Here is a 25,970-nt window from a genome sequence, read left to right as displayed (position 1 = left end):
TAATAATTTATTGTAATATTATTTCTACGTTGACAGAGCCACAGTATCTTAACCGGATACCTAGACAATTTCCGCTATCTGCAACATAAACATTTGTTGATGCAGTTGGATACTGCCTATCAGATAATAATGTGGTCCAAGTAAAAATTTAGTAGGCATTATTCTCGTTATGGGGTTTCTTACACATTTTATTAACTTTTTATGTTTTTAATAAAATTGCAGCAACAACGTGAGTGTGCCTTCACTATTAAATAGCCTGATGGCAAACTCATCTATAGACAAGTTTGCCTTGCGGCTGGAGTACACTCGAACCCATTTATTTGCTCATCTTAAGTTGGAGCTATTCAGAAGACTGTCTTGGTTTTTTACAACAATTAATTGGACTTGTTAAATTATTGATTTAATATAGCTTTTTATGGCCTTTAATTCTTCTAATTTATAATTTATTTCAGCAGTATATAGAATTTGTAATAAAAAAAAAAAATCTTCATCTTCTTTATAAACTAGCCGGCCAACCTTTCCAGTTTTAATGATTAAAATCTTAATCTTACTGAATATAATTCACATTAGATTTTTGTCAAAAAATCTGTGAGTTGAGCTGAATATAAATAAAATTTTCGTATTGACAAGGTGTCTCACGATAAGTCAACTGCGTGACTCCAAGCGAGCTCTACCGGAACGAATCGTCAAAAGCTATATTAAATCAAAAATCCAATTAAATATAGTGTTTATTCTTCTACTTTACTGATTTTTTCAGCAGTAGAATTTTTATTATAAAACCAATCTTCTCCTTATTTATAAAACCTTATGTTCTAATTTTTCGAATGCTTAAGCAGTCATAACTTGTTACGACTTAATGGAGAAAAATCTTCCCACACGGCCTAAAATTCACACGAGCCGATTAACGACGGGAAACAAAACCGCACGGCATAATTGAATACTTAAGTTTATGGATTTCGAAAAATTAAACATTGTTTGGTTTTATACATTTTAAAAGACACAGACCGTATTTTCATTTTGTAACGTTTTTTTTAACCTCTTCCACATTCGTAAATTGATCGCGGCGGATCGAAATAACAGAGAAACTGCAATTTTTTCGGTTCCACCACGCATGGTGCAAATCAGTTTTTTAACTTTTTTTTTCATTTTTGTATGAAAGCGACTCGAGATATAACAACAATTGCGGCGGTAGTTCAAATCCACCGTTGAATGAACTTTACTCACCGATAGGTACGAGTCGCACGCACTATTTTGTGCTTTGTATTTTCGAAAAATTGTTAAAAATTGCTATTTCTCGAGATACAGTTTTATTTCATATCTTTATATCTGAGCCCTTTTTCAATATCGCCTCACTGGAGACGCGCGAACGACACAAAATCAAATTTGTACGCGACATTTCAAATTAGCTAATTATTTTTGACGTGACGCACTGTGGGCTAGAACGCTTTTTTAGCTGGAATTAATTATAGAAATTCTCGAAATAATCTAAAGTTGCAGTTAAAGCCATTAAGATGATGTCGAATTATCATACCATAATGATAATTTTATGGTACAACAGACACTAAAGATAAGACCAACAACAAAAATAAACGAAATATTATGTTAAATAAGGTTTTCCAATTTACAACAGATATTATTGGTATAAAAAACAAAAAAATGAGTTTTTTGAAGTTTGAACGCATCAAACTCGAAAATGGTGTCATTGAACGCTTACAAAAGTTGTTTTTACTAAATAGGGAAGGTAAAATGTTAATGCAAATAAAAAAACCGTTATTTGAAAACATTCAACACGTTTTTTTTCATCGTAAGTGGTTTTTTTTGAACATTTTTCTCACTATACTTTCAGAGTTACAGCGAAAAAAGTTTGCTCTTTTAGGACATAGTTTTATAAAAAACATAATGCCATAAAGGCTAGCTACTTTTTAAAATTATTTCTAGAGTGTGCCTACGCGTGCCTTTTTTTTAAAGCTTAGGAACATTCGTTTTATATGAAATCGATGCTAGTAACTTACTTTACCTTAAAATTTATAAACAAAAGTTCAATATAATTACAATTTAATAGCAAATACTATATAAGGATATATCACTAATTGATAAACTAGCAAAATTTTCACAATCGATCCGTTAAAACAAACTCAGTAAACGAATATCTGGATAGAGGAAAAAGTGGACTTTTTTGTTTTTTTTTTTCGAAAACTTGCTTTTCGATTGTGTTTTTATGTATCCAATGAATGCTTTGACCTCAATTTTGAATGAACAATTATAGCTAGTCCATTTATCTATCGAATAAGACTAAAATGAGCAATATTTGAAGAAGTTGACTTTTTAATTAATTCCTGCTAAAATAGCGTTCTAGCCCACAGTGTGACGTTGCAAATCAGTGAACGTAGAACGTAGGCCCAAACTTCAATCACTTAAAAATTAAATTATCTATTCTAGATTAAATACACGGCTAAGTTAATTTCATCATTTAATTCAAAACACTTAGCAAACACATTGTATTTTAGCAGCCTAAAAATGCTAGATTAGATAGTTTGGAGTGACTAAATGCCTAATTATAACAGTTTTTTTTGTATAAAAGTATGGATTTTATCGATCGCAGTTTTTTCAATTTCTCAATATTTAAGAGTACTTTATACTTTCCACTGTTATAACTGTTATAAATGGGCATATAGAAAAGTTATTATTCATAGTTTTTTTTTTAAATAAAATTCCACCAATATATTGTAGTGCGATTATGTGAGCTTATATCCTCACTTGTGGGAACAACTTATTTTTTAATTCAATATCTATACATTTCCCGTTCCCGCACGTGTGCACTATGCATTGCACGCTCATAAGCATACGCAGAACGATGATAGTGTTCTTCTTCAGCTCTTCGAGAGAAGAGATGATTGTCTTCGCGAGGGCCACCACCGTGTCTCATGTGTTGATGTCTTTCGTCATAGCCACCACTGTCTGGCCGATGGATAAAACCTTCTGGCCTGTTTCGAATGCCACCGTCACCTCTTCCACCAAATCCACCTTGGTATCTACTTCCAATACCACTATCACCTCCAGCGCCGAATCCACCATCTTCTCTGTTAGGAAACCTTTCGCTTTCATAGCCTCCATCGCGCTTCATTCCAAACCCGTCACTCCTCTCACGAAACGTTTCCTCGTGTCTCTGCCCGACCTCACCTCTTCCACCATATCTCCGTTGATATTCTTCATGTTGAAACTGATCGTCATATCTCCTGTGGAAGTCCCTCTCCCTTTCATCTCTTCCCCCAAATCCATCATCCCTCCGATCACGACCAAAGTTATTTCCACCTCGATCATCATGATCTCCCTCCATGTGTCTGGCTCGGGAGAATTCATTATCGATATTGCGACCAAAAGCCTCATCGCCATCACCAAAAGTTTTCGAACCGCCACGACTGTGCGAACCACCTCCACCTTTCAGGTCAAGAATAGCTCTCTCTACTCCCCCTTTAGCGTCCACTACTTTAAGAATGGAATTTATTATTTCATTGTCCAGGCTACTTTCTTCTTGTTTTCTCTGCTTTGTGGGTGGACCACCACCGAAGCCAGAACCACTGCCTCTGTTTGCAAAACTTGACCTTGGTAGACTGTCATCCCTACCAAATCCCCGACCATTGCCTCTTTCATTGAAATGGGAATCATTCGGTACTCTTTCAAATCCACGACCATTTCCTCTTTCGTTTAATTGGGAACCATTCCCAAAACCAGCCCCACCGCCTCTATTTCCAAATCCATTACCACGTGGGTCTGAATGGATTTTGTTGCCATGATCTGAACCGAATCCAGACCCTCCACCTCTTCCACTGAAGGAGGTACTACTAGGTCTCACCCCTACACTGTCGACAGGACGGGCTGTTCCCAATCCTGCAACCTTACTAGAAGGTTTTATCCCAGTAACAACAGCAGGACGGGCTGGCCCCGGTCCAGCAGGATCCGCATCCTTGCGAACCCATTTGTACGATGGCTGAACCTTTCCGTAACGAGGAATAGCTACGGGTTCACATCCAAATCCTTTTTTAACTGTGAACTGTTGTACGTGGCCAATGATTTTCTTCGTATTCATGCCAGCTAAAGCAGAAACCCCTCCAGCTGCCAATTTTGTTAGATTCGGATCAATATGTGAATTCGATTCCTGCAGCACCTTGATGAGAGGCCTTGATTCTTTCACATTCTTCCAGCTAAAGAATGTATACGAAGTGCCGCTCTCACCTTTGCGTCCCGTACGCCCAATCCGATGAATATAATCCTCCACACACTGAGGGAAATCATAATTGATAACATAAGTTATACCATCCACATCCAAACCACGACCAGCGACATCAGTTGCAATTAGAACTCTGAGTAGCCCGTCTCTAAACATTTGCAACGTCTCATCTCTTTCGGTTTGTTTTCTACTGCCATGGATTGCCCTGCAGTCAAGTCCTTTCTTTTCCATAATCTTAACCAATCGATCGACTCTCTTTTTCGTGGCAGCAAAGATAATTATCTTTCCAGGATCACCCGGCCGATTGAAGATCTCTTGGAGGAGTTCTTCTAAGCGGGGAGTTTTTTCATCTTCCTGCACTACTTCAACATTCTGTTGGATATTGTGATTTGCTGACAATTCGAGCGAGCCAATATTAATTTGGAGGTAATTGCCAAGGAAATCCTCAGCTAATTTACGCACCTCTTTTGGCCATGTGGCGCTCCACATGAGAATCTGCCGATCGGGACGAATTTGACTCAGTATCCGTCGGATCTGTGGCTCAAAGCCCATATCCAACATTCTATCGGCTTCATCCAACACCAGATAGGTGCAACGAGCCAAATTGGTAGTTTCATCCATAAGGAAGTCAATGAGACGTCCCGGAGTTGCAATAACAATTTCAACTCCAGACTGAAGTTTTTGAGATTGTGCCGCTTTCAAAGCTCCACCAAAGGCGCAAGAGTTTCTAACATTTGCATGCGAACCAAACTCTTCTGCAACGAGATGGATTTGTTGCGCCAATTCTCGAGTTGGAGCAAGAACGAGCGCAATGGGACCATCGCCGGGTTCCAGAGGTGGCTGAGCCTTGATGTGGACAATGGCGGGCAAAATAAAACCCAGCGTTTTGCCAGATCCAGTTTTTGCAACGCCCACCATATTCACTCCACTCATGGCAATCGGCCAACCCTGTGCTTGGATTGGAGTTGGTTCTTTGTAACCCTGTCGTTCGATTTCTGACATGCAGAAATCAAAGTGCGGATGAGTTTCTTCGAATGTTAGAATTGGATTTGGCGTTGGGCCGTGTAAAGTGATTTCATTGCGTTGCCGATATTCTTCGATTTCATTGGGCGAACGATAGGCTGTTTTGGGATGTTCTTGGTAGAGATTTCTTTCGAATGGCAAGAGGTCTTGTTGACTCCAGTCAATTGGATTGAGAACTAAACAAAATTAAAGAGAACAAAATGGAAGGGTTCAATGAGTGATTATCGATTGGTCTTGATGACCAAGTAGACCGACTTACAAATCCCCACAGTGGTCCAGAATGCGCCTTCAACACGAATTTATTCATTTTCTGACATATAATAATATAACACAAACACCTTATGAATCTAATGTTGGATAACTAGACTATATACTAATGCATATATTTAGTCATTCTTGTAAGTCTTTTAGAAGTACGGCAACACCAAAGATAACAAAATGTAAATGTAAAAAAATTTGCGTTCCCGCGTTGCCCCAAGTATTTTATCTATTTTTTTTTTTTTTTTGAAAAGGCTCCTGAAATCAAGTACAGTTGAAACTCGATTAACCGGGATGGACGGGACCAGCCATTACGGATAATCGAAAATAGCGAATAATAGAACTTTCATTTCTCAAACAAAAAATTATATATATTTAAGTATTTATTTAAAAAACTTATTAAAAACACGAAAACAAAAATAAGATACTCGTAAAAAACGAATCCGTAACAAAAGTGTGAAAACAAAAAGTATTTTCGACTTTTAGTATTAGGTAGGAAAGTATGAAACAATAAAAGTATTCAAGGAAAAAAGTATGCGCGACAAAAGTTCGCAAAAACAGAAAACTATTATTTTGACTGGGTTTTGATCTGGCAATAGTTTCAAAGAGAAATGAGAATTGGCGAAAACAAAAAGAGCGATGGACGATTATGATTGTTCAAAAAGGAATAAATAGACGAATTTATTGTTAGATAGGGCTGGGGTCTCAGAAAAAAAGAGAGTATACAGAAATATTTATTCATAAGGATAGGAGCAGGAGGTCTAAATTTAATTTTCAGTCTCGCAGCTGCGATGAGGGAGGCAAGGTTAAGAGTGCGCTCGATTTTTTTTTATCCGTAACAAAAGTGTGAAAACAAAAAGTATTCTCGACTTTTAGTATTAGGTAGGAAAGTATGAACAGATAAAAGTATTCAAGGAAAAAAGTATGCGCGACAAAAGTTCGAAAAATGGAAAATTATTATTTTGACTGGGTTTTGTAAGAGTGAGAATAAATAGACGAATCTATTGTTAGATAGGGCTGGGGTCTCAGAAAAAAAGAGAGTATATACGTATTCATAAGGGTAGGAGGTCTTAATTTAATTTTCAGTCTCGCAGCTGCGATGAGCGAGGTAAATTTTGACCGAACCTTGCATTTTGGGTAGAGTAGGTTAATGTGAGTATACAATCTTTTTTTCGGGGTTGAAAACCCCGTTTAAACTGTTTTTTGCTAATATCTTGCGAACCGTTCGTCCCACAAAAAAATGTTTAATATGGTTTTTGTAGATAATTTAGTTTTCTACAATTTTGGTTAGGGTACTTTTTTCTGTAAAATTGGAAATAAGAAAGTTATACTTGAAAATAGATGTACATTTTCAAGAAAAAATACTTTGAAGGGCCACAACTTTTTTTCTACAACTTTTATTGAAAAAATACTTATGACAATTTTTAAAGATCATTTAATTTCCAACAATTTAATGTACTCATTTTGTAGATTTTGTTTACATAAAGGTGCTGCAATGGTTCTACAAAAAAAGGTAACAATTTATTTTCGTACTTTTATAAGATATATTTTATTTTTTTTTTTACTTTAATACGACTGATTTCGATGGATTATGTAAGTTGGGTCGAAGCAAGAGCAAGAAGAAAATCGTATAGTATAGGGGATTTCAGGTCCTGGGGGACCAGGGCAATTTTTTAAAAAATGTTTTACTTTTGAAAAAAAATTATTTAAAACCAACGATTATTATTTTGTTAACGATTTTTTTATTTTTGATAAAACCTGTTTTATAAAATAGTTTATAAAAAAATTATTTTCAAAATCAAGACTGAAGAAAAATTACGAAAAAAAAATATTTCGAACTAATTTAGTTCAAAATGTTATGTAATTAAGTACTAATTTAGTTTTCAAAATTCAATGCTGTTATGTGTTTTCAAACAAAAAAAAAACCGAATGCAAATGAGTCTTGTCATTTTCGAGAAAATAAAAGAAAAAATCTATTAAGAAACTACTAAGAAACCTTATTATTTTTTGTTTTTATGTGACTGGATAAGGATATTCAAATGACAGAAATAATTTTCTTGAAACTTAAGGATCAGAAAACATGGTTTAAAATTCTTTTCATTATTATCAACTTCTTGCTTACCTACATATTTTGTATTGTTTTCATTTAAAAAAAACTGAGATTTTATTGCTCCAAAGTATTTATCTCAACTCATTTTTAGTGGAGGAAAAATAGTTAAAGTTGATGGATTTAAATATTGTGTTTCATTCGTACAGAATATCCTTTAAATAAGATATTTTTGTGAAATAAAAACTCAGATAAAGATTGACTTTAATGTGTGCACAAGACATTTTTTATTTATGATGGTTTTGATTAATTCAAGGTTAATCGTTTGAACAAAATTAGTTCGAAATATTTTTTTTTCGTAATTTTTCTTCAAAGTCTTGATTTTGAAAATTATTTTTTCATAAACTATTTTATAAAACAGGTTTTATCAAAAATAAAAAAATCGTTAACAAAATAATAATCGTTGGTTTTAAATAATTTTTTTTCAAAAGTAAAACATTTTTTAAAAAATTGCCCTGGTCCCCCAGGACCTGAAATCCCCTATACTATACGATTTTCTTCTTGCTCTTGCTTCGACCCAACTTACATAATCCATCGAAATCAGTCGTATTAAAGTAAAAAAAAAATAAAATATATCTTATAAAAGTACGAAAATAAATTGTTACCTTTTTTTGTAGAACCATTGCAGCACCTTTATGTAAACGAAATCTACAAAATGAGTACATTAAATTGTTGGAAATTAAATGATCTTTAAAAATTGTCATAAGTATTTTTTCAATAAAAGTTGTAGAAAAAAAGTTGTGGCCCTTCAAAGTATTTTTTCTTGAAAATGTACATCTATTTTCAAGTATAACTTTCTTATTTCCAATTTTACAGAAAAAAGTACCCTAACCAAAATTGTAGAGAACTAAATTATCTACAAAAACCATATTAAACATTTTTTTGTGGGACGAACGGTTCGCAAGATATTAGCAAAAAACAGTTTAAACGGGGTTTTCAACCCCGAAAACAAGATTGTATACTCACATTAACCTACTCTACACATCAAAACAAAAAAATCTTGTCCTACCCAAAATGCAAGGTTCGGTCAAAATTTTGCAACATTTCAAAAGACTAATAATCTCGAGCACTCCAACACTCCGCACTCGCTCATCGCAGCTGCGAAACTGAAAATTAAATTTAGTCCTCCTATCCTTATGAATAAATATTTCTGCATACTCTCTTTTTTTCTGAGACCCCAGCCCTATCTAACAATAAATTCGTCTATTTATTCTCACTCTTACAAAACCCAGTCAAAATAATAATTTTCCATTTTTCGAACTTTTGTCGCGCATACTTTTTTCCTTGAATACTTTTATCTGTTCATACTTTCCTACCTAATACTAAAAGTCGAGAATACTTTTTGTTTTCACACTTTTGTTACGGATAAAAAAAAAATCGAGCGCACTCTTAACCTTGCCTCGCTCATCGCAGCTGCGAGACTGAAAATTAAATTTAGACCTCCTATCCTTATGAATAAATATTTCTGTATACTATACTCTCTTTTTTTCTGAGACCCCAGCCCTATCTAACAATAAATTCGTCTATTTATTCTCACTCTTAAAATTGCCTCGCTCATCTCAGCTGCGAGACTGAAAATTAAATTTAGACCTCCTATCATTATGAATAAATATTTCTGTATACTCTCTTTTTTCTGAGACCCCAGCCCTATCTAACAATAAGTTCATCTATTTATTCTTTCTTGACCAATCAGAATTGTCCATCGCCACATTTGTTTTCGCCAATTCTCATTTCCCTTTGTAACTATTGCCAGATCAAAACCCAGTCAAAATAATAGTTTTCCATTTTTCGAACTTTTGTCGCGCATACTTTTTTCCTTGAATACTTTTATCTGTTCATACTTTCCTCCCTAATACTAAAAGCAGGGATGAGAATGCTAAGCCCGAAAAGTGAAACATATTGCCCAAAAAAACGAAGTAGATTTGGAAAATATGTAGCAGATAATGAAAAAAAAAAGTATACATATAAAACAAAGGAGAATGCCCAAAAATAAATATATTTAAAAAAAAAGCCCATCACCGATTTAAATGAGACCTGCATGGCTTGAAAGCGCATCACTCGTAAATAACAAATATGAATTTTTTTCTCAAAAAGCCATCCCCGTAATTGCTATAATGATTTATAATGATTTTTAATTTCAAATTATAAAGTGTTTTTTATTACAAAATTATTTTCATTGACTTGGTCTTAGTTCCATGAGCAAAGATGTGCCATCTGCCATATAATAACCTAAGATTGTTTTTTAAAAGCCGATGTCTGATTTATTTTATGCAAAATGCATGACTGGACCCAGAGCCATTATGGGGATCTGGGCGGTTACATAAAATAATTGATATCTTGGATGGGTCTTTGATTTGGATGTATATGATGTGAAATTCTTGCAGTGCCTAGTGAGCCAATTTAAAAATAAAGAGTACTAACAATGCATTTTTTTTACAAAAAATGTAACAAGACGACACATCTTAAATGAAATTTTGTTCGTTACAAAAAATTTGTCAAACGAAGTAGAAATAGTTTGCTACGTAGCAGATACATCAAAATAAATTAATGAAGTAGATCTGCTACATATGAAGTAAATACTCATCTCTGACTAAAAGTCGTGAATACTTTTTGTTTTCACACTTTTGACGGGTTCCCACCCAAAGTATATGCAATACTACAAATGATTCAGAAAAAAGTCTCAAAAAATACGCTGCGCCCCTTTGAACTTATCGAATTAAAAGGCGAATTTAATTTCAAATTAAGAGGTCTTCCAAGTCAGAAATTGGAGGTTAGGTCATGCAGCCTGTTTTAAGGCTAGGAGCGTTTTTCACTTCTGGGTGGGTCTTAGGAGCACCTGCCCAGATATGGGAGTTATACTCGAGCTTTGGACGAATAAAAAGAAGGGGTGAAATATTTCTTACATCTCCGGAGGAAACCTAAGCATTTCGCAGAGTTTTTGGCCATATCGAATATGTGCTCATTCCATAGGAGGTGGTTTGTAATGGACATACCTAGAATCGAAAGCTGATCAATATCCCCGATGCAAGTACCATGTACCACTCATGGATAGTGGCAAAGGGGAAAATTTTGTTCGTGTTTTAGAAGCATTAAATTCTACGCGGTTTCTTATTCCCTATTGGACAATGCATTCAAGATCATAATTTAATGTGCTTATCATATTTTTCCGCTGATGTTCCACACCCGAAGGACAAGGGTGTGAATCCTCAAACGAATATGAAAAGCTGAAGGTACTATGGTCAGCGAAACAATTAAGTGGATTAGAAGTTTCAGAAACCAGATCATTAATAAAAATGTGGAAGAGAGTCGGAGACAAAACGGAGCCCTGGGGCAAACCACCGTTTATATTATGGGTTTCAGACTTGAATCCATCCAATACAACTTGAATTGAACGGTTCGAAAGGTAATTTCTAATCTAACGAAGAAGAGATTCATCAATACCGAATGCAAGCATTTTCGATAAGAGAGCTTGATGCCAAACTCTATCAAACGCCTTTGAAATATCAAGCGCAATAATTTAACTTTCTCCAAAACGATGTAAAGATTTGTTCCATTGATCAAATCACCAGTGGACCTATTGCTACGTAAGCCATACTGCCGGTCATTAAGAAGCTTCCGTTCTTCAAGATATTTCTTTAGCTGGAAATTAATCAGCGTTTCTATGACCTTGGAAAGAAGGGACGTAAGAGCAATCGGACGATAATTGGAGGGTGATGAAGATTCGCTGGACAAATGCTGTTTTCCATCCACTCGGAATGAAACCTGTAGAGTAGGACAGATGAAAATGCTTACGCAGTGGTTTTGCCAGCGTGGAAGAACAGCTCTTATGCACAATGCACTTTACAACACTCCAATCGTGTCAGGATGCCGACAGGAAGACCTGTGGTTTTCGTAACTAATAATAGCCCTTTTCACTTCCAATTTGAAATTTTCTTGACCTCGATGAGTTGAGCGTTTCTGGCCGCCCACTCTATAATAAAAGCGTATTAAAATACATCAGATTTGTTTAGTTATGGCCAAATGTAACTTCTATTATACAAAAGGCTACTATAGCTAATGGATTTGTCCATTTGCGAGGTTTTTTCAAAATCAGAAATTAATTCGAGTTAAATGTGCATTCTGGACCACTGTGATGAGCCGGTCATAAATATTGGTCATTTGAACAGAAACAAAAAAAAGTTGAAATGGAAAAATTTTGTTTTGTTTTCTTACTTGGCTTTGCTATGAACTTTTTTTTTTGCCCTTTTATCTTTGGAATCTTTCCCTTTAGGAGAGCTTTGGCTGCTCTGTTTGCTCTGGCTCTTTGTCTGAAAGCACCTACAGTATGTGGTTTCTTCTTTAACTTGGGCATTATTGGTTTTTTTTACTGATTCCTGATTGGTTTTGTTGCGAGTTGTACAAGATATGGGCGGTTGTAGCTGAAAGAAGCAAAATAGGAAAAGGTTTTTGATTTAATCTGGTTATTAATTATGGTTTTTTATTTACAGATTGTATAAGATTGTGGAAGAACAGTTTAGTATTATTTTTGTTTAGTTAATTTTTTAGAAAAATTACAAAAACTTCTCCGAAGGTTAAAATAATAAAAAGTAGATTTTATTTTAACAATTTTTTAGGGCACGTTTGGAAAATGGAAGTTTACGAAGGGGGAATTTATTAGGGCAGTTCATATTTTGGTTGTGATTTTTAAGGCTGAGTACGCACTTGAAGCGAAACGTAATTTTCTCGTGTTTTACAAATCGAAAAGAAAACTCTCATGAAAAGATGCGAAAACAAAATATGCATGGAGAGCTATCGAATTTAAAAGTAAAGTAAACATGATATTAAACAAAATACGAAAAAAAAGTACTATTCTTCCTAAGTTAGTCCCAAGTGGTTTAGCCTTGGTTCAGGAATTAAAGGGCTATTTTCAATCCTTGATTCAAAATCTTTTATCTTCTGAAATCGGTGGTAAAGCAGAGGTTTAGCACAGGTTAATGGTCCATGTATATGTATGTATCTAAATCCATGCTTGAACCAAAGTTTATCTACAGCTAATCCGCCGAAATGGGCGAGTACACACAAAATAAAGTAATAGGTGTGTTTTTTTTTGTTGTTTATCTTTAGCCCTGTTCCATTGGATCGTGTATAGAAATCTACTACAACAACTACACTTTCGTATCTCCTCGAGTAGAAGATCGTGTGTTATTTGTAGTACTAGATCTACTCATGAGTAAACTACCACCTCCAATTGAACAGGGCTTTTATAGATTTTGTACAAAAAAAACGACATCGAGATATTTGAAATCAAAACTATTTGCGTGATAATTATTGAGATTCTTCAGATAATAGGTGTGTTTTTTTATTTATCTATGTACATAGATTTTCTGCTAAAAAACGACATCGTGATTTTTGAAATCCGTTCAAATGTTTGGCACCACTGTACATACACTTTGGCAACTGTCTGCAAAAATGTGCCGTGCTCATGCTTTTTTTACTCCGTAGTGGTATGGCCATTACATCCATGATGGATCCAAAACGTGGAAACTTTTTTATTTTTATTTCTAATTTTTCGACAAAAACTTCTGCGACTGTAACTTAAATATTTGTGACTAAAATCTTCTGAATACTACTCTTCAATCAAACGAGTCCGACCTCGGTCCGAATCGGCTGCGACATGGTTCCGACCTCGACTACAAAACGGGTCCCACGGCGGCTCAAATTAGTATGGACATTATAATCACCGCGGAGCCGATTGCATATGTATTGGTATTTTCACCACGATTTCTCCTTCGACTTTGTGTTCATACACAAAAAGTTGCTAGTGCCTTAGTGCAACCTCGTTTTTTGCATATTGAGATCGGAGTGTCTTTTCTGAGCTCGGTTTTCTTGCTTGAGGGGTAGGCTTTATAACAAGTACTCGAACGAACCTCACAAATTTCTAAATTTTAAACCAATGAACATATTTACCTTCCATCACATCACAAAGGATCAAATTAAGAAAACTTTTCTCAATTTGACATTTCATCAATATTTTTTTTTTTGTGCAAAAAAAAGAAGCAAAAATGCAGAAATAGCTGTTCGGTTTCGTTCAGTGTGTTTGCAAAAATGATTTAAAAATATAAAAGAAAAACTGATTTCAATTAGAAAAAGGATATAATCTCAAAATATTTATAATTCTCAAAACTGACCAGTGTTTAAACAAAATTCTGGTCAGTAAATAAAAAAAAATACAAACATGATTTCGAATAGTAAAAGTAAAATCCAATAAAATACAAAAGGACAAAAAAAAAAATCATATCGCAACCACCCTCTTTCTACCCTCTAAACACCGCCGCGCACAAATAAAGTAAGTTCTTATAACAAGCCCATGGACAGGTGAACTCAACTTCTTTCTTGTTGTCTTGATAATTTTATCTTAAAATTGTTTTTTGTTTGTCTAGAATTTATATACTCAGCACAAAATAAAAGTATTAACACACAAAATGACATACATTAAATACAAGACGGACAGACGACCGCTTCTCTCTGGCGAAGACGAACGTGAACGTCTGGATGATGACGACCATGAAAGTAGTTCGTCGGAATTGAATATGCTGCCGGCAAATCAGCGCCATCAAATTCATCGGGGTGCCCGCAAATTGACGCGTTTCTTTATGGTCTTTTTTGCATGTTTGTCATTCTTTCTGCTGCTCTATATAGCAATTTGTAATAGTGTAATTAATCGAAGAGGTTTGTAAGAATGTTTCCTCAAGGTCATTGTTAAATTTTACGCATTTTTTTCAATTTTAGTGGCATTACCCGGTTGGGGATATAATACATCACGAAATACCGCTGATTATGTTTTGCCCGATGAGGATACGGATTTGATAAAACCCCAACATATTTGCGAAAGTAAATTCTTTCTATTGATTGTTGTGTGTTCGGCATTAAATAACTTTGAAGCTAGGTAAGTGAGTTAATTGGGTTGTGGGGTGGTTTGGTTGATGGTGGTGCGTTAAAAAAATGTTTCAGGAAGACAACATACATCATCGTTTATTTATAGAATAGTTTTTTTTTTTGTAATTAAAGTTAATTGATTGACAATTGATAAGAGAATAGAAAGCATTCACATTTGACTAGTGGCTTGTTGATACTTAGCAAGAATGCAGTTACAATTATTTAAGTTAATTAGATAGCAAATGTACATATAAAATAATCAAAGTCGAATAAAAACTTGTTATCTTAAAGGTGACAAGTAGCTTATAATCAGTTTAGCTTTTGATACTCTGCGCTATCGTAAATCAAAGCAATTGAAATATTTTATGATAGCAGTAATTACTACAAAAAAATAAAAAACAAGACAAAATCAACAATAGATTTCTTTTGATAAATAAAAGACTTCACTTTTATTAAAAAACATAACAGATTGATAAGGAATAAAATATGTTATCAACTAGAACTATGTCTGTTTTGGTTTTTTTTTTTGGCAGAGTCAACTAAAAGTTTAAAAGTTCATAATATTTTATAAAATTCATTACTCTGATAATGCAAATCAGCTCTGATATTTAAATTGGACCCACCAGGGGCCTATTTCAGAGCTTACTACATTGGTTACATCACCTACATCAATGACTTTAATAATAATTAATTGCGGCGGCATGTTGGGCTTCGCGAAGCGTTTTTTTTTTGAACATTTGCATTATTTAAACCATAACAAATATTTCCCGAATTTCAATCAGACTCAAGTATTGGCTTTTGAGGTTGCTGATGTAGTTAATAGCTGCGTTCCTTTGGAAATATTTATCTACTGCTTAGTACTTAAAACTACTTTGAACTACTTTTGCTATACTGAAAAAGTAGTTCAAAGCAGCTTTAAGTACTAAGCAGTAGATAAAAATTTCCAAAGGAACGCAGCTAATGTAGTAGCTCTGAAACAGAGACCAGGTCATGATTATAAGTAAAGTGCGAAATATCACTAAAAAAACAATAAACAATTTTTTGGTTTACTTGAACTTTACTCAAAATCTGAACCTTTATTGATTCAGATTCAGCGCTTTGAAATACATAAGCCCATGTGCGTAAAGTTTGTTTTCTTTTTTACTTGCTATTTAGGAAAAATATTTTGGTTTCGTGTCAAAAATTCGATATTTTAATCAAAACTAACTATGTATTATAATAGAGAATTGCAAAAAAGTGGTTTTCGTCATGACTTCTGTCGGTATGTGCTGTACATGAAGTTGCAGCCTAAACGTCAAAACGAATTTCCTTCAAATTTGATACAGATCTTTTTTTGTTAATTCCAAGGTTTTTCTATTTTTTAATATAGCTTTTAGAACATGAGCTGTGTTTTATTTTCCTCGTGATCCGGATCAGATCATAAATTTATTTGTTAATGAAAAAAATCTAGGACAGAAAAGATCAAAGCAGTACAAGTTTGTAAATATTGTCAGAACAAGAAAGAACAGAAAAGTTCAACTTCGTATTTAACATAATTGGCAGTTGTCTATATCAGTTGCGAAAATTTAAATTAAAAAATCATTTTTTGAAATAAATTTTTACTCAAATAAATGATTTACCAGCACTTTTAATATTCCCGTAATTTTTTTTTTTTTTTTAATATTAATCAAAAATTCTTAAGAAATTCACTTTTTAAAATTTTATTTTCTCTTATTTTTTCACAATCAAACAAACAGCTGACAATTCACACTTTTCACTTGCTCTACCCCAAAAATAGGAGCACAAAACTTGAACTTTTCTATGCTGAAAAACTTCATGAAACATAAAATGACAGATGGAAGAACAAATTGGGACGAGCTTTTTTTCATGACGAAAAAACGTGCAGTTTCGAGCTGATTCACTTTTTTCGAAAACAGCTCAAATTTGATTAATTAAATGTAGTATATGTAGTCTAGTTAGTAATTCTAACCAAACTGCGAAATTTTCGAGTTTTGAAGAGCCTATCAGTGGCTCTTCCTTTATATTTTCTTATGTCGTTTTCGATTGGACGTCCAGAAGCGTTTGGAAGTCTTCTGAAACCGTTTTATTGAATTAAAAATGACAGCAAGAACGCTTCTCAGAAGAGAAATTCTCTTCTCGATTTAAAATCAGAATCAAATCCAGAAGCACTAATACATGAATATTTAAAAGTCAAAATAATCACTCAATCACTATTTTTTTTGGTTTTTCATTCGAAATGTTATTTTTATCTGTAATTAAACAAATAAACGCATTTTATACTTATAGGTCGTTTCAAATCAAAAGTCCCATGGAAAATTGAGCAAAAATGAAAAATACTCATTCGGTTACTGGAAGTAAGCATTTATGAGGCAGCTGAACTTTTTCTAAAATTACGATAAAATAACGAAGAACAGTTCTTGATATCCCTATTTTAATTAATTGATCCGTCTGTAAGATTCAATGGGTTAGCCTCAGAAAGCGGAGGCAAGTCTCCCGGGCTTGCATCACTCCATATCCACGGGCAATACAAAAAAAACATACAATTATTTAATTATTTATCATTTGAAGGCAGTTGGGATAACTTTTCCGAAGATATTATTATAGGACTAGGTGAAGATGGAACAGAAATGTCCAGTTTATATGATAGCAATTTATAACTAAAAATTCTATTCACATTTTTTCATTTGTATAATTGGGCAGTTAATATCTTATTTTTATTTTTCAATTATTTTGGAGTCGTCACCATAGAAATCATTAATAAACAAATTCAGATTTTTCGTTTGTTTTTTTTTTTCTCTAGCATTTCTTTCATTAAAACAAGCATGATTTGTTGTTATTTTTGAGTTGATTTGTCGCAATCAGCCAATAAAATTGAGTTTTTTGTTTATTTGTTCTCAATTTTATTGGAAGGGAGAAAATAAACTCAGAGTCAGGACTTTTGATTTGAAATGACCTATACTTAAAATATTCTGCAAACCAACTGTCCCATTTATTAGCTGAATATTACCGTATTTGAAAATTAATTTGTAATATTTGAATTTGAAGGAAAAAAAAATTAATTTATATTTGACATTCAAAATTTCACAGAATAACTAACACAAACACAAAAAACAGAATTGAGTGGAAGTGATTCAAACTGTTTTATTGGATTTCAGAATGAGTGAATCCTTGAGTGATTCCAATCGAAAACGACATTAATTTTGTTTAAATATACAATAATATAGAAGAACAGTTCTTATAAAAGATATGAAAGTATGTTTATTATTGGTTTAAAGTTTTAATATTTTCAATATTTAACGAATACGAGTATGTAGGTAGTTTGAACTATAAAAATAAATAAGTGCAACATAGTCGTGCATTTTATTTTGTTTTGTGTGCCGGTTTGATCTTCTTCCTTTTTCTCGGCGCTGTTATAATCTCGATGTCGAGGGGATCATAACCTTCCCACGTTACTGCTTCACACTAGTGATCCGCCTGTGGGGTTCGCCGGGTTGACCTCAGAAATCGGCGGCAAGCCTCCCGGTTTTGTATTGTTCCGTTTCTGAGGCCAACTGAATGCTGGTGTTTTTGCATTTGCTTGTACCAGGAGTTTTTAGGCCTACCTTTCTTTTTATTTTTATTTCGTGCGTGTGTGCCGGTTTGATCAAAAACAAAAAAAATTGTATACAGCTTTTCAATTTATTCGTGGAAGAATAAAATATGTAAATACATAGCACATTTGAACTATTTGAGTTTAAATTGTTTAAATAGGATATAGAATATAATTTAGCACCAAAACCATTAACTTATTTTCTTAGAAAAAAACTCAAAAACCAATAGCATTTTGTGTTCTCGTTTTTTTTTTTTCATCGTTTACCAAGAGTATTAAGAAGTTTAAGAAGTCTATTGAATTTGTATTGTAAATGGATGTTTTTTACTTGCGATATTTCTACTATAGGGTAAGTTAGGATTCTTAAAAAAAAATCGAACTCGAGATAACAATCAAACATAACATTAAGATGATAGAGAATGCTCAAAAAGTGGGTCCCGCAATTCTGTCTGTTTGCCGGTCTGTCTCTATCTCAAGCTGTAGCTCAAACTACTGAGGCGATCTGGTTCAAACTTGGTACTTAAGAATTTTTGATTATTACCTAGATCCTAAGGCGACCAAAATTATCGATACTTGCCATATGGCTAAAATAGAAAAGGTAATTTTTCTCAAAAACGGCGCTAACGATTTTGATTAAAGAAAATAAGTTTACTGTGGCCATTAAAGTCCTACGATTCTAGTAAAAAAATTGAAAATTTCAATCATTGAAATGATAAAGTTGTATTTTAAGAAAATTCTTAGCCAAATTAAAGTTTCCTTTTTAGTGGATTTTTAAAAGAATAATTAAAAAAAAAACACCTCTTCCACGTTGCCCATCGGGGTTGGATACGAAAACTCGAAGGGCTGGTGCGTCAGCGTTTATACGCCATCTTAATCGCTGAATTTTAGCCTTTCTTTATCTTCTCCTCCATTCTCCGTCGAAGCACACTGGACCGAACATAACTCAAAGAATCTTTCTCTCAAAGTGTCCGGTCTTGTGCATCGCTTCTTTGGTTCTTTGAGACAAAGCTTAACTGCTTAAATGTCTTAAACAAAGCTTAACTGCTTAAATGTCTTCTTAGCTCGAAGAAAGAGCTATTGTGATGTGAGTGATTTTTCGCTTTATCTCTGCATTGATGTCATTGTTCGAGGTTATGGTGGAACCTAAGTTTAAAAATTCTATTGAAAACTGTCATTTCGAAGATATTTTTTCTTGTTATCCGATACTGATTTGATTGAAATTTTACAATCGTTCCTAATACGTTTTAAAAATTCAGATTTGATCTAAATTAAGGTTAGGATTCTTCCGGGTCAAAATTATTAGTTTTTTTTTTTTCAAGTTCAGTTTTCAAACTCTGGTTTACAAAGTTGACTTATTTCACGGACCCCGGGTACTCATAATTGCAAAGGCTACATTCATTGCAGTTATAATAATCGAATTAATGATAAATTTGAATAATAAATCATTTATTTTTAAAAATCCAAATGCGGCTTTAATAAAATCAAAGCAAATAAATTGAAATACAATTAAAAAAGTTGCATGGTAAACTTCTTCCATGAACTTAATGAAATTTATGCCATCAATAGCTCGGTAGTAAAATTCTTGATATATGTATTTTATTGTCCACATTAAAAAATTAAACCAATTGCTCTGGCTTTAGTAACGATTCATTGTGAGTGGCACAGAAGTAATTTATTATACCACTTCAGATTGGCCAAATAAAATGTAAATATTCGATTAGAATGCTGATGCATTGATTCTGCATTATATTTATTCCTCTAGGTGCGATAATTTTTTTCCTATTTCTATTTCTAGTTTGATTTTAATTGAATAAAGTGATATGTACCTCAGCCTAATTTATATTTGAATTGTAAATGTTTTATTTTTACAGACAAAACATACGTGAAACATGGGGAAATGCATCGGAATTCAATTACAATATGTTTGCAGCAATGCATGCTAATATGAATGGCCATTATCTAGACAGGAAAGCAGATAGTTTTATTCGCTACAAAGATTATTTCAATGTAAGATTAAAAATTCAACTTCCTTAAATATGATTTGTTTACAAATCAAAAATTATATATATATTATTTTTAGAACTCTTCCAACTACGGCAATACAGTGCGAGTTGTATTCCTAATCGGACGCAGTGAGTCCGAACAACATCTAGGCAATGAAAGCAAAGTTCGACTCAAACAAGAAGCCGACCAATACGATGATCTCATCCAAGAGAACTTCATTGACACCTACAACAATCTAACTGTTAAATCAGTGATGATGCTTAAATGGGTAAATAAACATTGTAGTGATAAAAGTCATTTTCTAATGAAATGTGACGATGATACATTTGTGAATGTTCCGAATCTTCTGCACTATCTCCTCGGAGGAACAATTCCCATCTACAATGCCACCGTTCAGTACCATGATGTTATATCGTACAAAGTCATGTCTCCAGCGAATCGATTGAATTTGCTGCAGAACTTTCTAATTGGTTATATGTTTTGTTTTGTAAAACCAGTTGCAAATATCAGTAGCAAATGGTATGCTCCCTTTTACATGTATCCCGGTGACACTTATCCAAAATACCTATCCGGAGCTAGTTATCTTATGTCTAGCGATGTCATTGGTCGGCTCTATGATGCCGCTTTGAATACTTCATTGTTTCATTTGGAAGATGTTTATATAACTGGCATCTGTGCCGAACACATTAACTTGCCTCGCCATCATAATGCATTGTTTTGTTTTGATCATTCGAAGAATGTGTGCAGTTTTAAAGGAACAATTACACAACATTATGTTAAAGGTGATTCGATGAGAGAGGCATACGCTTTTGTTACGAATACCACAAACAAATGTCCGCCACCAGATAAGTACTTTAAGACTAATCGATTGAGAAAACGTGCTAAGAATTGCAGTTAAATTTCCTTTATTATTGTTCTTATTTTGTTTTTTATTTTTTTCGTTTGTTTATTCAATCCTATCAAAAAAACGCTCCCTCTCTTTTTTCTTTTTGGTTTAAATAATTGTTTTTTTCTGCAAACAAAAATAAAAAAACTTTTTGATTTTGTTTGCCGTAAGACGTGTATAAATAAGGCTGATTGAGCATTCTGTTGTTGTTTGTTTCTCTTAATTGGCTTTTAATTAAGAAAATAAAAATTAATTAGCAAAACCAAAAGAACGAATTTTGTCATCAAGTTTATTAGATGGCAGGTGGTAGTTAACATTAAAACAAGGTCATTGTTCCATTTTTGTGTTTAGAAAAACTTAAAGTTGATATTTTCGGAAGTGATTTTTCAACATTCTAATTCTTTGACATTGCATAATCGAATAGTTTATTTCCTGAGATTTTCATACAAATAATTATTAAATTATTGTTAAGCTTGGAAGAGCAAAACTTCAATATAGCTTTCATTATTCAGTTGGCTTAATGCCGCACGCTCTGGGCCCATTTAAACCGATTATAATGGCAATTGCGGTTGCTATTAATATCGCAAGATAAGAAAAGCACGAGGGGCAAACGGGTATTTTTAGAAAATAAGAGCAGGGCTGCTTATTACAATCAGTTACAAAATGTAAAAAATAAATGTATAATACAGGCTGTCCCAAAAGTCAATTGCGAATATTTGAATAACATTGCATTCAAAAATTTAAACACACATTTATGAAGAAAATTTCACTTTTGGGTAATTCCATGAATGGTTTTGGCAGGTTTTTGTATGAGTTTCGATCTTATTTATTTTACTTTTTACCAAGTAACTAACTTTTAACTTAATAATAAGAAATAAGAGCAAAAACATACAATTCAATGGACTGTAGTGTAAAAAAAAATTTACTACGAAATTTGGAAATTTTTATCTTGCTATACTACAATTTTTATTAACATATCTTAACATTCTCGTAATTGTTTTATATCTGCCATAGTCAGTTTTATTGAGATCTTGATGGAATTGCAGGGTTGATGGAGAGAGTGCAAGTTTAACAAGTTAAAACAAAGAAAAAACAATCTCCGAATTAGACTGTCCTTACCAGTGCCATGATCGGCCGAAGCGAGGTAACAGTCAGACCGGAATTTTGATTTCATACGAATCGGAGAGTGTTTTCGAAGCACAATTTGTCTTACCGATAAACAATGCTTTTTGATCACTTCTAAAAATAATGATTACAATAAACAAAAATAGTTAAAGTATGTATATCATGTATTCTACCTTCATATATTTTAGAGATCTAATAACTAACTTTAATGATCTGTCCAAAAACATTTGCAAAAAAAGACATTGAAATTGCGCTTGGTTGGATATTCTTAAATAACTGATCTGTTTTATGATAAGTTTTTTGTAAACTTCAGTCAAATCGGAGCAACCACCTGAAGAGAAACCAATGTCAACTAAACATCGATCAAATTAATTGATGATTTAATTTGAGTCCTCATTATATTTTTCCTCTACCGTAGAGGACCCCTCCCCACTCAAATGAGATGGTAAGTCTTGGTCTATATGAGTCGTACTCAAATTTTCATAGAGATCACCAAGACAATTCTACATAGTTCCCCGTTTTTCTGTATAAAAGAAATAGCATTTCAGCGTTATAAATATTAAACTTAATGTTTTCATTAAAAAAAAAAAAAAAAACTAAAAATTGTACAAATTAAATCAGCAATCTTCCTTACGATCGTTCAACCAAAATGTCACTCTTTTTTTAGAAAAAGAATTAATTATTTCCCAACGAAAAGAATGAATATTTACATCATTCTTTTATAATATTGTAATGTATTAAAAATCCTTTTATTGAGCCTCCCAATAGAGGAAGCTTTTCTCGCAAAATATCACTGTCAATAATAATTGTTACAGTTTTAAGTTTTTAAAATGATTAAATAACACTAATTGAAGACAGTTTCCCTTTAACAAAATAATGGAAGCAATATTATGAAAATCGTTATAGTTACAAAACAAAGAGCCTGTACTTTTTAGAATTTTCAAAAAAATGTTATGCTGATCCATTTGTGGTAACAACTTTGTGCAAACTAGAAAAGTGTTTGCTCATTTTTTTTAAATGAGGTTTAAAAACCATCATTTACCAGAATCGCACATTTTGTCAAAATTAGAATAGAAAAATTAATTTTACCATCTTATGTGCTATTAGTATACAAACAAACAACAACTGAATGTTCCGAACTGCGTGCTATTAATCACCAAAAGCTGAGTGCATGAAAGTTATTAAAACAACATACAAAATACTTTCATAACAATTACTCATAAGTTATAATCTTGCAAAGCGTGATAAGACGTCCCATTCCCACCACTTTAATTTTAGATTATTTTCTTGTAGTTTAGTTTAAAAGATATTATGTAATTCAATAGAAAACTTAAAGTAAAATTAAAATTAAAATAATAATAATAAAAAAAAAACGAATATAAAAATAAAGTATCGAGACGAAATAAGTAGATGTGCCTTGTTAGAATGAGAGAGCTATCGTCATCTATGAATATTCATTTAATTTATAAAAAAATATCCACTTTATTTAATTTTGAGCTTCAACATCATTTGTGTTTACATCCTTTAACCAACTAAAAGTGGATCAAATTAGAATAAAAAAAAAAAAACAAATACAAACCAAGAATACCGTGTGTACATATTTATTTTGTATTTTTTAAAAACATATATTATGTAAACTTATTTTAGATTTTTTTGCGCACTGAATTATTATCATTTTTTTTTTGTTTTCTTTTATTTAAGTTTAGTGCTCATTATGAAATTAATAATTAATAAATTTAAAAAAATTGTGATTTGATTTATAGAATAAAATATTGATTTTAAGTATTTAGTTATTTTTTTTTTTAATTTTAGAATTTAATTTATATTTCTTTTCTGTTTAATTTTTTTCTTTTTTTTAGAAATTTTCCTCGCAAAAATAATTTAAAATTATAATATGAATTTAGTGCTAATTTAGTTTTAGTTATTACCTTGTTTAAAAAAAAAAATTAAATTATACACTTTTTATCATCTAAAATCAAACAAAATTGTATTTCTCTTTTAATTTTTATTTCATAACCGATGATCCTTGCTTTTTGGGAGAGTGCCAATAAAGTTAAATAAAATCTTGTGTTGCTAAATATTGAAGATAGAAAAAAAAAAAAAAACAGATATTATAGTAGTGTAAGCACGATGATTTTACATTGTATAATACAGTTACATAATTAGTCCTGAAATTTTTTTTAAAAAACAATCAATTAGATACTAAAAGTATGATGAAAATAAAAAAAAAAAATATTTAAACAATATCTATGTGGTTTGTTATTTTAAATAATATGGTATCTAAAAATCAAAGCAGTTAATCTTTGGTTATGCTCCTAGCACAAATGAATCTATATTACCCACATAAACTACTCAAAACAAAATAAAGCCCATCCAAAATTTATTTTGAAATTTGCCTAAAAATTACTTAATTGGTTAACATTTTCAAAGCGAATCAATAGTTGTAGAGCTTACATGTGTATGCGCGGTAAATGTTTGTTCATTGATAAGTGTTTATACACATGTAAGCTCTATAATGCATTGAATCGCTTTGACATCAATTAATTCATTTTTAGGCAAATTTCAAAATAAGCCATGTGTCAGCCCTCTTTTTTGAGTAGTTTACTTTTTATTTATTTTCGATCATATATTTGATCTTCTCAGGGCACTTACTTACTTACTTAGGGTGGCCAGCGCCGTAAGGCGGCTACAATCCGCTGTGGATTTGGACCTCAACCAACAAGCTTCGCCAGCCAGCTCTATCTTTAGCTCGCTGCTTTCAGTTTCGCACGCCAAGTTGATTGAGGACCCCTTCCACTTGGTTGCGCCACCTCAGACGAGGTCTTCCTCTACTGGACTGGGATGATAAGGGTCTTATACAGGGATTGGCAAGAGCGGTTGGCAAGAGTAATTCTCCGTTTGATTTCAGCGCTGATGTTGTTGTCTGTGATCTTCTCAGGGTAAGTAATATTTTTTGCAGCAACAAATAAAAAAATTAAAAATCGTTTCTATGAGACCTCAATAAACACCATGTTTTTTTTCTGTGCTCTTTAATTTTGGAAAGCGTTTTAAAAATGTATCCTCATGTATGGGCTTGAAATCTCCGTTGGTATATTATGTGTAAGAATTCGTTTACTTTGTCTGCTTTTGGATTGCAACCCCATAAAATATTTTTTTATTTGCTCAGGATCTTAGGACAAAAAGAAAAATCGTCCATTAGTGGGGGGCGGCTTAGAATTAAAAAACAGCTCCATCGTACACTTTGTGATAAAAGCATGAAATTTACATAGTTGGTAGTACTCAATATAAGAGTTATCTTGTATTCCATCCGGAAGGGTAGATACAATAGCTTTTCTGTGTTGCACTCGCTTTGTTGCATATCATAGTATAAGTAAAAAACATTTTTATGATTATGATTTATGATACATGATTTCGAGGTATTTTTCAACACCCGATCGAATAAAATTAATACCAAAATGTCTCGACCATCATGTAAAAAGTTATTGGACTCTTTATGAATGGTCTTTTACTTAGAGGAAGAATCAGAATATACCAATTATTCTTTGAAAAAAAGTGGTAGGCTGATAAAATTTTGTACGGATGTTTCATATAACACAGACACAAAATAAATGTTATCTTCTTCGCTGGCTTTAGAAGAAGATAACATTTATTTAATAAAGAAAGGTCGGGGAATAAGAAATAAGAACAGACAAAAAATAATAAAATATGTCCATCAAAATATTTCGGGTTAAAAGGTGTTTTTTTTTTTAACCGAGAAAGAACACTTTTGAAATGGTACCATTGCACCACATGGAAAATTTATACTTTTTTTTTACCTGGATATAGATGTCATACA

At 32.7% G+C, this 25,970-nt stretch overlaps 2 protein-coding genes across 3 annotated transcripts; one reads left to right on the top strand and one right to left on the bottom strand.

Moving 5' to 3' along the window:
* Positions 1-1,233: 1,233 nt before the first annotated feature.
* On the bottom strand, positions 1,234-12,244 carry LOC129910232 (ATP-dependent RNA helicase bel-like). Its single transcript, XM_055987523.1, has 3 exons — positions 12,102-12,244; positions 11,829-12,034; positions 1,234-5,427 (listed from the first exon to the last, which is right to left on the bottom strand). The coding sequence occupies exons 2-3, from the start codon at positions 11,965-11,967 to the stop codon at positions 2,783-2,785; spliced, it is 2,784 nt and encodes a 927-aa protein (XP_055843498.1). The 5' UTR covers positions 11,968-12,034; positions 12,102-12,244; the 3' UTR covers positions 1,234-2,782.
* A 1,405-nt stretch (positions 12,245-13,649) lies between these two features.
* LOC129910236 (beta-1,3-galactosyltransferase 1-like) lies at positions 13,650-23,924 on the top strand. 2 transcript variants are annotated; one of them, XM_055987526.1, is made up of 5 exons: positions 13,650-13,941; positions 14,036-14,324; positions 14,385-14,541; positions 19,992-20,127; positions 20,201-23,924. In XM_055987526.1, exons 2-5 carry the CDS (start codon positions 14,078-14,080, stop codon positions 21,020-21,022), a joined length of 1,362 nt encoding a protein of 453 aa, XP_055843501.1. In that variant the 5' UTR covers positions 13,650-13,941; positions 14,036-14,077; the 3' UTR covers positions 21,023-23,924. The 2 variants fall into 2 exon arrangements, with proteins under 2 accessions (XP_055843501.1, XP_055843502.1); XM_055987527.1 differs by having other exon boundaries at positions 13,650-13,970.
* Positions 23,925-25,970: the final 2,046 nt, after the last annotated feature.

Source organism: Episyrphus balteatus, chromosome 2, assembly GCF_945859705.1.
Source record: "Episyrphus balteatus chromosome 2, idEpiBalt1.1, whole genome shotgun sequence".
NCBI classification, from domain to species: Eukaryota; Metazoa; Arthropoda; class Insecta; order Diptera; family Syrphidae; genus Episyrphus; species Episyrphus balteatus.
This window is presented reverse-complemented; position numbering and strand designations above follow the sequence as displayed.